This window comes from Artemia franciscana, chromosome 6, assembly GCF_032884065.1.
Source record: "Artemia franciscana chromosome 6, ASM3288406v1, whole genome shotgun sequence".
Taxonomy (NCBI): Eukaryota; Metazoa; Arthropoda; class Branchiopoda; order Anostraca; family Artemiidae; genus Artemia; species Artemia franciscana.
In genome coordinates this window covers 3,476,191-3,491,122 of record NC_088868.1, presented here as the reverse complement: position 1 = coordinate 3,491,122, position 14,932 = coordinate 3,476,191, and the positions used below count along the sequence as shown (strand labels likewise).

Here is a 14,932-nt window from a genome sequence, read left to right as displayed (position 1 = left end):
AAAACAAAAAAAAAAATACATAAATGCATGAATGATATGTATGCCACCATGAATGGCAGTATATTAGATTAATCGATTGCTGTAGATATGCTGTGGCTGTATATGGCTATATGTAGAATGCTGTGGCTTAGTGTTTGATCCCAGCTACCACGGGGACAAGACAATGACTTTTATAGTTGAGAAAAGTCGTTAGCAAAACACAATACCTATTTAAATGTCCAATTCATAATTAGCGCTGTTATGTCAATTATATTAAAAAAGAAAAAAATTTCAAGTAACAATTAATTTGGCTATATGTAGAATGCTGTGGCTTAATGTTTGATCCCAGCTACCACGGGGACAAGACAATGACTTTTATAGTTGAGAAAAGTCGTTAGCAAAACACAATACCTATTTAAATGTCCAATTCATAATTAGCGCTGTTATGTCAATTATATAAAAAAGAAAATAATTTCAAGTAACAATTAATTTGGCTATATGTAGAATGCTGTGGCTTAATGTTTGATCCCAGCTACCACGGGGACAAGACAATGACTTTTATAGTTGAGAAAAGTCGTTAGCAAAACACAATACCTATTTAAATGTCCAATTCATAATGAGCGCTTTTATGCCAATTATATAAAAAAGAAAATAATTTCAAGTAACAATTAATTTCAAGTAATACCCTTAATGTACTGTCACCAGCAGCAGTAGCCTTAATGTCGTCCTTGTATGAAAAGTCATCAGGAGCACCAGCCAATAAAAGCAATCTAGATATTCGCTGGCGATGTCTTTGACGCATAGCCCCAAACGCCACACCAAAAATCAGCAATGCAATAGCAACAGGGCATATTACTGCCAGCGCAAGGAGGATATAGTGTTTCACGCCAATTTCTTCATCGTAAAAATCTAAAAAGAAAGATAGTCAAACTATTTGGGAACAAATGTCAAAAATACAGAAAAACCATGCACCAGAAGTCGAAGCATAAAAGGTTTTGAAGAGTCAAGGGCATGAAAACATTTTTTAAGCCCCAAAAGCGTCTTAGAATCTGAGTATTAAAAGTACCAAGGATGCCAAATTAAAAAAAAAAAATTGCGACCCGAGACCATTATGAGACTGTTCTTACCAAAAACAAGAAATTTCCAAGATCTTTCCTTCAGTTATCATGAAAATATTCTACGCGGCTAAGGGCCCTTAGCCTATGGGTCTACTCATACCCGAAAGCCATAAATTTCCAAGATCTTTCCTTTAGCTATATTAAAATATTTGTTTTGCAAACCAGGAATATTATGGGTCATTCATACCCGAAAACCAAAAATTTTATTTGACTAACGAATTTTTGACTAAAAAAAAACACATTAGTCAATATCATTTGACAACCCTGCTACTGATATGGTAATGCAAATGATAAAATCAACGAGAATAAACATACTTAAGGAAGCACAAGTCAGTTTCGAAGAAACAATATTATTTTATAACTAGCCATCAAGAAAAAGAGCACTCAAGCACCCAAAAATTAGCTGGTGGAAAACACTATTTCACTAGTTTTATTTTTAAATACCAAAGACAGTGAAAGCATGAGCATCGGTGAAGCTAAGTAGAACTGCAAGAACCGGACATGACCTAGATTTTATGCTGGAGGGGGGGGGGGGCAATTTTCATTCACTCCTCATTATTTTTTTTTCCTTGTTATAATTATATGCTTGTTAGTTTTAATACAATCAGTCATTTTTCTATTCATTCACTCAAAATGTAATATTTTCAAAAAATTCGTCTTTTTTTTCTTTTCCCGAAATACATTTTCAATTTAAAAGTAATTTTCAATATATAAACAATTAAATGTATAACTAAATGTATTCCAGATTATTTTATATTCTTTACACGTCTTATTAAATGTCCTTCAAAGAAGGAAAGCCGGGGGCGCATCTACAGCAAAATCTTGGACAATGTGACAAAGGTGCCAATAATTGACCAAATTGACAAACTTTCGACAAATTATCGATTTTCCTCTGATTTGCGTTCTATCAAGTGCCTAGCGTCACCAGCAGTGAAAACTTATGATGTTTAATCCATATACTAGAGCATGACGAATACAATGGATAAAGGGTTAATTCAGTTATGTTTATGTAATGTGCAGAAGGGAGCGTGAGTGAGTTTGAAGAGCCGTATTAGTACTGGCCGGCCAAGAGGTCATAAACTGCTGGGGACAGACAGCTCAAGTACCTGCATTTCCCATAACATTTCATTAGAATTACAAAATTTTCGATAAGGAGCTACTTTTAAAAAGAAATCTTCTAAAGTGTCTGAAGTTGTCAAGAATTGTGCGTTTTTTTGTTTTTTTTTGCCTTTTTTGTTTTTATTTTTTTATGCTCCTCTTAAGTGCATTTGTGTTGTATGCAGAGGGTAAAAATAAATTATTGTTATTATTATTATTCTAGAAATGAGTGAGAAAAGAAAAAAAAACAGAGAAAGAGGGCATCAGAACCCCGGCCCCCTTGGATCCTCCAGTGAGGGCAACAGTAGTTTCCAAGGCATATTCCAGCAAAAACCGTCGAAAATAAAGTCCACGCAAGAAAAAAATGGCTTACATAGGCCAATAGACACAAGGACAGCAGAAGAGAAAGATAAGACAAAAATTGCAAAACAGAATCCCCCCCCCCCCAAAAAAAGGGGCCAACAATTGAGTATATACGTAGAAACCGTAGGCGATAGAAAGGATGACCATAACACGGGTAATAGCAGGTCACAATGTGCATTTTGAAAACCCCTTACAGCATTCTTTTTTTTTACGAAATAGAAAATAAATACAAATACACTGTTGCAGTTTAATATTAGAACTGAAATCCTCTGTCCCCGTCCCCTAGATTAAAAATATATTTCTGGTATTTTAATTCAAAAGGTAATTGTTTTAGCATTTTCATTAAAGAACAATAAAACACAACAAAAATTATTTCCCCCTCCCTCTAAATTTGGACAAACACATCACCCGCTTTCCACTATATTTCCAGGAATTGGTGCTCCCCTTGGAATTTTAGAAATCGTAATTCGTATAAGATGATTTTTTCAAAACTGAGCCCACAAAACTTTATAAACTATTTTTTTTACATTAGCATTATATATTTCAAATACTTTTTATTTAATTTTATACATAAGATTGTGGTTTATCTGAAGTATGTTGTTTCTTAGAAGTCTGAGTTCCTAGAGTACCTGTTAAGAGAACGGTACAAAGACAGAGGAGTAACACCACTTTTGGTACTTTCATAACAACTACTAACTACAAATGAGGAATTACAAAAATGTGAGAAGGATCTCCAATTTCATGTTATGCCGACACAGCCCTTCAATGTCACTTTGATGAAGGCTCTTAGCTCTGAATTGGTTTTCTGGAACTCATTTCTCTAATTTCCATTTTCTTTTTCTTTTTTAAGAAAACAGAAATGAAAATGACGGAAAGGATAGAAATAAAATAAAAAAATAATAAGCGAGAAACTGATCAAACAATGACTTAACAAAGCTACGACTAGGGAAAAGATAAAGAAAAAATTCAAAAATTATGAGGAAAAAATCTTCCTCAATGTTAAATTAAAAAAACAAACAAGTTTTTTCAACTGAAAGTAAGGAGTAACATTAAAACTTAAAGCGACCAGAAATTATAACGTACATGAAGAAAGTAGCCCACTCTTCTACACCTCGCTCTTTACGCTAAAGTTTTTCAGTACATTTAAAAAGAAAAAACTTCTTATTGTTCTAATTAAACGACCCTTGTGTTTCAGGAGTCGTTCGTAAAGAATTGGGACAAAATTCAAACTTCAGCGTTAAGGGCGAGGTGTTGATGAGCGGGCAACCCCCTTCATACACGCCACAATTTCTGTTCGTTTTAAGTTTTAATGTTGCTCCTTACTTTAAATTGATTTTTTTTTTACTCCTGATCGTTTTTTGTGAATAATTAAATCCACGGGAAAATCCCCCTCCCCACGGAAATATCCTCAAGACAATTTAATCCCGGTGAAAATTTACCCCTGGTAATTACCCTTAATAGCTCCTACGTGTAAAATTGAGACAGAAAAGAGAAAGTAAGATATATGAATAGAATTTTGCATAGGAATTCTGGCAAATACCCCCAGTGTCAAATTTCTCCTGACAAATTTACCTGAAAACTTCTCTCCCCATAAAAAAATTCCAACCGTGAAAAAACCGCAGCAGAAAATTTGACCCCTCACCCAAAAATGTTATGGGTGAGTTATAAAATGCAAATATTATAACTTAGACCTTTCCCTGGAGCTTTGGGGGACGTGCTATATTCAAAGGCTTGGTTTTAGGGGTCTTTCAACTATGATGAACAAAATGGCTACCTCAAAATTTTAGGAAAGAACGGACGGGAGAGGGGGCCTAGTTGCCCTCCAATCTTTTTGATCACTTAAAAAGAGCACTATAACTTTTAATTTCATTTCGAATAAGCCCTCTACCAATATTCTAGGAGCACTGTGTCGATACAATCACCCGTGGGAAAAACAAACAAACAAAATAAAAAACCAAAAAAAAAAACAATAAACACGCATCTGTGATCTTTCTTCTGGCAAAATATATAAAATCCCACATCTTTGTAGATAGGAGGTTGAAACCTCTGAAAAAGGTTTTCCGATACGCTGAATCTATGGTGTGATTTTCATTAAGATTCTTGGACTTGTAGGGGTATTTTCCCCATTTTGAAAAACCAAGCTAATTTCCTCAGGCTCATAACATGTGACATGTAACACTAAGCATTATGAAATTTATATATTTGAAGTCAGCATGATAAGCCGATTCTTTTGACATATCTATCGGTATCAAAACTCCGTTTCTTAGAGTTTCGGTTGCTATTGAGCCGCGTCACTCCTTACTTACAGTCCGTTAGCACAAAACTGTTTGAAAAATAGGACGTAGCATAATAGAAAAAAAAAACGGAGGAAGAGTCACCCTGTAGCTATTGTATAAATAAAATAAAGTGTTTCTATATTTATTCACCTATTTACATTTGACTTGAAATAGGCTGATTGTATATATTCCTACGTTTGCGACACTAGGTACTTTCTAGTAGATTAAAAAAAACTAGTTTTTTACTTTGCTTCATCAAGAGGTTGTAAATGTATATTAAATTTTCTTTTGAAGCTGTCAACAAATTAAAGTTTTAGATATAAAGTTATTAGGAAAGTTTAGAAATTTATTAGGAAAGATAGAAAGTTATTAGGAAAATTGTTCCAAATTCCATTGCTTCATAACGAAGTTGTTAATGAATGTTAAATTTTCTTTTGAAGCTGTCAACAAATTAAAGTTTTAGATAGAAAGTTATTAGGAAAGTTTAGAAAGTTATTAGGAAAGATAGAAAGTTATTAGGAAAATTGTTCCAAATTCCATTGCTTCATAACGAAGTTGTTAATGAATGTTAAATTTTCTTTTGAAGCTGTCAACAAATTAAAGTTTTAGATAGAAAGTTATTAGGAAAGTTTAGAAAGTTATTAGGAAAGTTTAGAAAGTTATTAGGAAAGATAGAAAGTTTTTAGGAAAATTGTTCCAAATTCCATTGCTTCATAACGAAGTTGTTAATGAATGTTAAATTTTCTTTTGAAGCTGTCAACAAATTAAAGTTTTAGATAAAAAGTTATTAGGAAAGTTTAGAAAGTTATTAGGAAAGATAGAAAGTTATTAGGAAAATTGTTCCAAATTCCATTGCTTCATAACGAAGTTGTTAATGAATGTTAAATTTTCTTTTGAAGCTGTCAACAAATTAAAGTTTTAGATAGAAAGTTATTAGGAAAGTTTAGAAAGTTATTAGGAAAGATAGAAAGTTTTTAGGAAAATTGTTCCAAATTCCATTGCTTCATAGCGAAGTTGTTAATGAATGTTAAATTTTCTTTTGAAGCTGTCAACAAATTAAAGTTTTAGATAGAAAGTTATTAGGAAAGTTTAGAAAATTATTAGGAAAGATAGAAAGTTTTTAGGAAAATTGTTCCAAATTCCATTGCTTCATAACGAAGTTCTTAATGAATGTTAAATTTTCTTTTGAAGCTGTCAACAAATTAAAGTTTTAGATAAAAAGTTATTAGGAAAGTTTAGAAAGTTATTAGGAAAGATAGAAAGTTATTAGGAAAATTGTTCCAAATTCCATTGCTTCATAACGAAGTTGTTAATGAATGTTAAATTTTCTTTTGAAGCTGTCAACAAATTAAAGTTTTAGATAGAAAGTTATTAGGAAAGTTTAGAAAGTTATTAGGAAAGATAGAAAGTTTTTAGGAAAATTGTTCCAAATTCCATTGCTTCATAACGAAGTTGTTAATGAATGTTAAATTTTCTTTTGAAGCTGTCAACAAATTAAAGTTTTAGATAGAAAGTTATTAGGAAAGTTTAGAAAGTTATTAGGAAAGTTTAGAAAGTTATTAGGAAAGATAGAAAGTTTTTAGGAAAATTGTTCCAAATTCCATTGCTTCATAACGAAGTTGTTAATGAATGTTAAATTTTCTTTTGAAGCTGTCAACAAATTAAAGTTTTAGATAAAAAGTTATTAGGAAAGTTTAGAAAGTTATTAGGAAAGATAGAAAGTTATTAGGAAAATTGTTCCAAATTCCATTGCTTCATAACGAAGTTGTTAATGAATGTTAAATTTTCTTTTGAAGCTGTCAACAAATTAAAGTTTTAGATAGAAAGTTATTAGGAAAGTTTAGAAAGTTATTAGGAAAGATAGAAAGTTTTTAGGAAAATTGTTCCAAATTCCATTGCTTCATAGCGAAGTTGTTAATGAATGTTAAATTTTCTTTTGAAGCTGTCAACAAATTAAAGTTTTAGATAGAAAGTTATTAGGAAAGTTTAGAAAATTATTAGGAAAGATAGAAAGTTTTTAGGAAAATTGTTCCAAATTCCATTGCTTCATAACGAAGTTCTTAATGAATGTTAAATTTTCTTTTGAAGCTGTCAACAAATTAAAGTTTTAGATAAAAAGTTATTAGGAAAGTTTAGAAAGTTATTAGGAAAGATAGAAAGTTTTCAGGAAAATTGTTCCAAATTCCATTGCTTCATAACGAAGTTGTTAATGAATGTTAAATTTTCTTTTGAAGCTGTCAACAAATTAAAGTTTTAGATAAAAAGTTATTAGGAAAGTTTAGAAAGTTATTAGGAAAGATAGAAAGTTATTAGGAAAATTGTTCCAAATTCCATTGCTTCATAACGAAGTTGTTAGTGAATGTTAAATTTTCTTTTGAAGCTGTCAACAAATTAAAGTTTTAGATAAAAAGTTATTAGGAAAGTTTAGAAAGTTATTAGGAAAGATAGAAAGTTTTTAGGAAAATTGTTCCAAATTCCATTGCTTTATAACGAAGTTGTTAATGAATGTTAAATTTTCTTTTGAAGCTGTCAACAAATTAAAGTTTTAGATAGAAAGTTATTAGGAAAGTTTAGAAAGTTATTAGGAAAGATAGAAAGTTTTTAGGAAAATTGTTCCAAATTCCATTGCTTCATAACGAAGCTATTAATGAATGTTAAATTTTCTTTTGAAGCATTCAACAGATTACAGTTTTTGATAGAAAGTCTTTAGGAAAATTGTTCCAAATTCCATTGTTTCATCGCAAATTTGTTAATGAATGTTAATTTTTCTTTTAAAAGAGTCAACAGATAACAATTTAGAGAGAACAGGAATATAATTTCAAATCGCATTTCATCATCATGAGGTTGTAATTGTATGTTAAATCTTTTTTTAAGCAGTCATCAGATCAAAGTTTGAAAGAGAACGTCCTCAGGAAGATCGTTCGGAATCGATGTGCGAAGTCAAACGCATCTGTTCTTAAAGTATTTTGCTCTCGCCACGTCATATTTTAAATAGTCAGAGGAGCCTTCAAGACTACCTTGGTGCAGCTAGTCTGGTGCAGCTAAACTACTCAAGTCAGTTATTATTTTTGTGTGTCAATTTTCTTCTTTGTAGAAATTATGGAAAGAAAGCGGAGCTCATAGTTATTATCATAAACAACCTCTATGCAAATTTTTGATATATATTAAACTATTTTAACTATCATCGTCTCTTAAGCTACTGTATTGTTTTTTGTCTATCTACTTTACAAAGTTTTTTTCTTTCAGATTGGATCTTTGTCAAATTTATTGGAAATTTCTACAATTGTATCTACATGCTTTATATTATGTGTCATTCCAGGTAGTTCTAATCTCTTATCATTTTTGATTGAATATTTTAATATTAGATTTAAATAATTAGAATGTTCATTATCACAAGAAATAAAAATCTTTTCACAAAAAATTTCGCCGTCCTTTGCAATCAAGCCAGCATTTTCTTAAAAGCTCGAAGGAAGACCTGACCAATGAGCTACGATGGTCAATAGATAAGTTACATGATGTTAGAGTATTTATCACCATAAAACACTTTGAAAAACTTCACCTATAAACGTTGCAACAGGCAATTCAGGAAAAGTTCCGTTATTGCAAAATTCTTCACTGCAGCACTCAATCTTATACAGAGCTCCTTCTTTCTGAAAAGCTTGAGCACTTTCAGTCTCTCCAGGAGCGCAATAAAAAGCAACTTGATCAGCATTGGTTGTGCAACCTCGGGCGACCTGCTCATCTCCAGATACTTCTCGTACTCTTGACTTCCAACACTAGAACAAAACGAAATAATCATCAGTGCACATAGGGCAACCCCCAGGGAAGGCTTAAAAACAACAGAAGCAAATATTCAAGGCATTCTTATTAAGGATTGGGGGCGTCTCATAAACCTTAAAAAGACCCCAACTCCATGTATTAGTAAGTTTTTCACTATTGAGCTTAGATGGAAAAACAAATGACTAAAAACCCAAGGATGAAGTACGGTACCATCCATCTAGCCAACTCAGAAAACATCAAAAGACCAAATACACATGAAATTCCACATTTTTGTAAAGTTCGGACAAAAAATACAGGCTTTTCAAACCCTTTCACCCAGAAAATCTGGGCGGCTCTTCTCCTCCGCCAAAAGGAAAATAACCTTGGACCTGGCTCCGTCTAAAAAGGGAAAAAAGTCACGCCCTTCTTCAACAGGACCTGAATCTCCTTAGCCAGCTTTAAGCTACGCTCAGATAGACTTCACACGACATGAAGGCCTTAAAAATACAGCTAGCTCACAAAGCTGAGAGAGAAGAAGGGGAGCTAGTCAAAACTATATTCTAACTAGTTAATTATCATTCGCATTGACAAAGGAGTACAACGAGAAAACAAGATCAAAACGTGTGTTTAAGATTCCACATTTTTCTAAACATATTTAACCCCTCTTTATAAGGAAAACAGTATTCACATAACAAATTTGGCAAGATATTTTTCTACATCCGTGCCTAGTACCAACTTCTATATACTGCTACTAATACCAACTCACTGCATCACTAAGTCATATGAGGCCACTGTAGGTATGCAGGCTCCTCCTCCATCCCAATCTATTCAAAGCCTTCTTCTTTACACCCTCCCAGTATGTTCTCATTCCCTTCAATCCTTCCTTACAAATTTCTCCCACTTCACTCGGGGAGGACCTTTTTATCGTTTTACCCTGGATCGTTGACCAATAAGGACAATCTTGGCAACATGTCCTGCTTCATCCACAGAACGTGTCCTTAACCATCTCAATCTTAATTCCATTTATAGCCATAGAAAGCGAGATTAAACCGCATTTTTTTTACAGCTTACTGTTTAAGATAAGGTCAGTCAGTTGGGTACCCAAAACAATCCGTAGGAAATTTCTCTGGAAAACTTCTAGTAAATCGTACTCCGTTTTTCAGAGGGCCAGCGCTTCAGAACCTGACCCCTGCCATCAGCGACTTCTATATACCCACACATAACCATGAATTTGAGAAACCCACAGTTTTACAAAAAAAAATCTAAATTATAGATTCCAAAAAAAAAGTACTCAAAACTTCCCTTCCCTCTCCTCGTAAAAAAAAAATTAGATTGTATCATTTTACATATATTCAGAGAAAACTACTACTTCGGAATAGAAAGTTAATTTCTTAGAATTTCTACCGAAATATCAAAGTCCGATGCTTGAAACACAGATTTAAGGCTTTAAATATCAGGAAATTAAACGATTAAATTTCTTTCATTTTTTCTCCTATGGAGTAGGACGGTTAGTTAAACTCGCATTTTCTTCTCTTTTCCTCAAAAACCGTAAAGAATTGTTATTGTTACTTTGTTTCCTTTAAAACTAGAATCTGGATATGCTTGTAATTGATTCCTTGAAATATGAAGCCCCTTATATACCCCAGTCGTAAATTTTTAAAAAGAAACCGAGCCTTCATGACTCACTTATAACAAATTATCTGCTTACTTTATATGCTCCTTGGCATTCAGTGAGATCCTCACAATCGGGTGGGTTACAAGAATAGCAATTGAACTTTGGCATATCTGACAATCGTGTTGGCAATCTACTTGCACGATGATAGTCTTCATCATAATCATCATACTCATCATCTTCTTCTTCTTCTTTAATGGGTGTTACCTTACGTCTACCAATTATTCCCCAGATACTTTCACCTTTTTCGCTTTCTATAGAATCTGGAATTGTACAGGTAAATCAATGTTATGGTATTTGAAGGCCATAAATAGATACACCTAAATTCACTTATTCTAACCTTAGAATTAGTTTTCTACACAAAAACAACGATCCACACAAAAAAGGGGGATATAGCATATTCTTTTTTGAAGGTTGATCGGGAATATTCTTACTTTTTTTCTTTTTCTTTTTTATTGTTGTGCATTTTCGGAAAATTTTAACTTTCTTTAGATATTTTGTAGAATTTTTTTTACCTGAAGAGGTGTATGGCGCCAATGGACGAAAAAAATTAAAGCCATAATTGCTTCTATTAGTGTTCTAAGCAGACATATAGCCAAATGGAAGGGGGAGGGGTCCTGTCCGCATATTTTTGAAATCTCTAATGTTTTTTAGATTAATTTATAATATAATATTTGGCAGGCTTCACTGTCCTTTTTTATGGTGGGTCTCGAAGCTTTATTGGATGTACTACCATTCTGGAAGATATACAAATTTTATGAAATATTATAATGCAAAAAATGTCCTTCTTTCTAAACAAAAACTGAGCTTTTTTTTGCCAAGAACATAAAATATAACATTTTTATCATTAACGCTTTCTTTTACACATATATCTTCTTTTACATATTCTCTTTTACAAACATCTTCCATACCAGAAATATTAATTTTCTAAGATTTTACTTTGCTTATTTCAAAATTATGAACTTTTCAAAACAAAATCGCATTTGAACCATAAAATATAAAAGAGTAGTTAGTTAAGTTCTATAAAACTTTTTGTTGGTAAAGATTCAAATATTAGCCATCTGTTAACTCTAAAAGAGAGAAGATACATTAAGGCTGTGTTGATTTCCGCCTAACGATTTCAAACAATGAGATTTAATTTTCACTATCCTTGATACTTCAACCATTATGTCTCCTTGACAAAACCCCTTACCGAAAACAAGAGTTGCACTAATAACTGAGTTGTATATCTGTGCCTAACGAGGGTAAATACGAAGTTCTTATAGACATTAGCCATGTCCACAGTAAGGCTTCATAACACCGCAAGTAATGGCACAAGACATCGATAGAAGATTTTCCAATGAAGCGAGCATTTCCACAGCATTCCAGTATTTTCAAAATTTCGACTTGATCATTCCAAACAGCCAGATTTCATTTTTACTGTCCTTTGTACTTCAACCATCATTACCCCCTTGACAATCCTCTTACAAAAAAAAAAAGTTGCACCTACGAGTGTACCTACAAATCTGTACCAAATGAGTGTGAATACAAAGTCCTTATAGATAGTGATCATTCCCTGAGTAAGTCTCCTAAACAACCGTAGTCATGGCACCAGCCATGAATAATTTAAATTTTTATAGTTATTCGCAACATTTCCACATCTTATGGAACCAAAAATTGGGCCAAACAAAAATACTTGTTTTTTTTTTAAAGATCTACTAGACGAGTCGAAAACTTTAATACCGTAATGGATCTAAACACTGTCTTGAAATATCAACTCAAGTACTTTTTTTTACCAATGATGGAAAAATCTCCACAATACATTTCTTTTTTTCTAGAAAAGCCAAAACGAAATCGTTTCATAAAAATTACAAAAACTTTTTGATAAATCTTTGGACTAGTTCCCACAAAAAAGAAAATACTTACAGGCTAATTACAAAAGAAGCGCAAAAGGTTTACACATTCACATACAAAAAAGAGGCTAAACCAGGCAACCACTTCCAGATTATTAATTTTAAAAAGCAAGTTTTTTCTAACTTGCAACTTAAAAAAGCAAGCCGCATAAAGACTTAAAACGAAGAGAAATTATTGCGTATAGAGACGGCTTTGCCTCCTCCTCAACACCTCACACTTTACGCTAAAGTTTTTTTGTACTTTTAAAGAAGCTTCTTGTTCTATTTTTTTAATTAATTTCCGATCGTTTTTTATATAATCCCAGGAAATCTGGCCCCACCTCCACAAAAAAATACCCTCCCCACGGATATCCTCAAGACATTGCAATTCTGGTAAAAATTCACCCGAGTCAACTGCCCTTAACAACTCCACGTATAAAATTGAGACGGAAAAAATGAAGCAAGAAATATGAAAATAATTTTGTCTAGGAATTCTGGCAAATTTCCCCAGTGCATAATTTCCTCTGAAAAATTCACCCCCTGGAAACCTCCCTTCCCAAAGTTTCTCCGTGAACTTTGTCTTCCCACCATAAATGTATGCATGTTTCCCAATAACAAATACTATGCGTATACGTAATGGGGTGACCCAAAAAGATGCATACCCATATTTTATTCGATAAGAAATCCATTTTTTAACGAATGTTCTTTTTGTTGCAGGACGTGAAAGGTGAATCTATGGATGATAATTTGCAGCTATAGTTGCCCCAAAAGTTTCTTGGACCAATCAGCAGAAGATATTCTCCCTGGAGTCTTATTTTGCGACAAAATCATACCAGAGTGTACAGACTCAGTTTCGAAAACGTTTCCATGGTCGCAACTCAACCAAAATCACCGATTGTTAGTTGAGTTACGGAGTTCAGAGAGTATGGGACTGTAGTGGATTTATGTTTTAAAGCCACATGGGGAATTTATTCAGACAGGAAAGAGAGTGCAAGGACAGAAGAAAATATTGCTGCAGTGAGGGACTACACTATCCCTCACTGTTACACGCCACTATGGCGTGTAAGAACACGCCATAGTGGCTCCCTTGTCATTCCGAGTTCTTGGCTGTGTCTACGCACTAATTTTTTAGGGGTGTGTCCTACTGAGTCCCTTACTGCAGCAATGTTTTCTTCTGTCCTTGCATTCCTTGCATGTCCTTGCCCTCCCTTGTCATTCCGAGTTCTTGGCTGCGGCTACGCACTCATTTCCCAGGGCTGCGTCCAACTGAGTCCCTCACTGCAGCAATGTTTTCCTCTTTTTCCTGCCTGAATAAGTTCCCCCTGTGGCTTTAAAACATAAGTCTACTACAGTCCCACGCTCTCTAAACTTCGTAACCCAGCTAACAATTGTTGATTTAGGTGGAAAGTTGCAACAATGGAAACGTTTTCGAAAAGGAATCTGTACACTATTATGATTTTGTCGCAAAATAAGTTTCCGGGGAGAATATCTTCTGCTGATTTATCCAAGACATTTTTGGGGCAACTATAGGTGCAAATGCTCATCCAAAGGTTCATCTTTCACGTCCTGCAATAGAAAAGACATTCATTAAAAAATGGATTTTTCATCGAATAAAATATGGGGACGCGTACATAGTTACAATTTTTATAACTTAAAGACCTTTCCCCTGAGACTGTGAGGGAGGAGGTTCATGTTATATCCAAAGGCATAGTTATTGGGCCTTTCAACTATGATGAACAAAATGGCGAACAAAAACTTAACGTGGGAGGGGGTCTAGTTGCCCTCCAATCTTTTTAGTCACCTAAAAAATGCACTAAACTTTTAATTTCCGTTACAATGAGTCCTCTCATGATATTCTAGGACCACTGGGTCGTTACGATTACCACTGGGGACAAAAAACAAAGAAAAAACAAATAAACACGCATCCATGATCTCTCTTCTGGCCAAAAATAAAAAAAAATCGACATTTCTGCATATAAAAGCTTGAAACCTCTACAATGAGGGTTGTCTGATACGTTGGATCTGATCGTGTGATTTTCACTACGATTCTCAGACTTAGATGGGGTGTTTCTCCCTTTTTCAATAATAAAACAAATTTTCCTCAGGCTCATAAACTTTGATAAGTAAGACTAAACTTAATTAAACTTATATGTTTGAAATCAATATAAAAATCCAATTCTTTTTATATATCTATTGGTATCAAAATTCTGTTTTTTTAGAGTTTTTGTTACAATTGAGCCAGGTCGCTCCTTGTAGTTCGTTACCAGAACTGTTTGATTGTCACATTAATAGGAAAACCATTTGTGTAGAAGTGGTAGAACCAAAAAACATTTTGAATAGTTTCAATTAGTAGACACTATCTCGTGGAGGCGGTTTTAAAATAAAATATTAAAAGAAAACCCACAGCCATACAATACTTTTAAAAAATCCTCCCTCATTAGCATTAACTTGGGTATAAAACAAGTTACTCATGAAGAAATTGAAGTTAAATTCAATATGAATAAAACATTTCTTTAAATAGGAATTTTGGGGGAGCATTAAGTAAATGCTTTGCACACAAATTCAACTAAAAATGATTTGTGATCAATCAATCAATTTATTTATTTAAAGGAAACAGGCAAAAAAATTACAAAACTTTAGACCCCCATAAAGGCTCTTTGGCCTGTGGGAGAGGGAGACTAAACATAAGATTAAAACATATCATTAAAATTAAACACAAGGGCATGAAAAAAATAAAAATAAAAACAAAAACTACCATACCAATCAAATAAATGAATGAAACAAATTGAAAAGGAA

At 33.2% G+C, this 14,932-nt stretch overlaps 1 protein-coding gene across 2 annotated transcripts in view; it reads right to left on the bottom strand.

Moving 5' to 3' along the window:
- The window catches only part of LOC136027922 (activin receptor type-1-like), a 50,156-nt gene that overhangs the window by 24,602 nt on the left and 10,622 nt on the right, over nt 1-14,932 (bottom strand). For both annotated transcript variants that reach the window (XM_065705365.1, XM_065705366.1), the window contains exons 3-5: nt 10,302-10,528; nt 8,394-8,610; nt 665-888 (exon numbers count right to left, since the gene is read on the bottom strand). In XM_065705365.1, the coding sequence (XP_065561437.1) occupies nt 665-888; nt 8,394-8,610; nt 10,302-10,528 (668 nt within the window). The remainder of the gene's footprint in view (nt 1-664; nt 889-8,393; nt 8,611-10,301; nt 10,529-14,932) is intronic.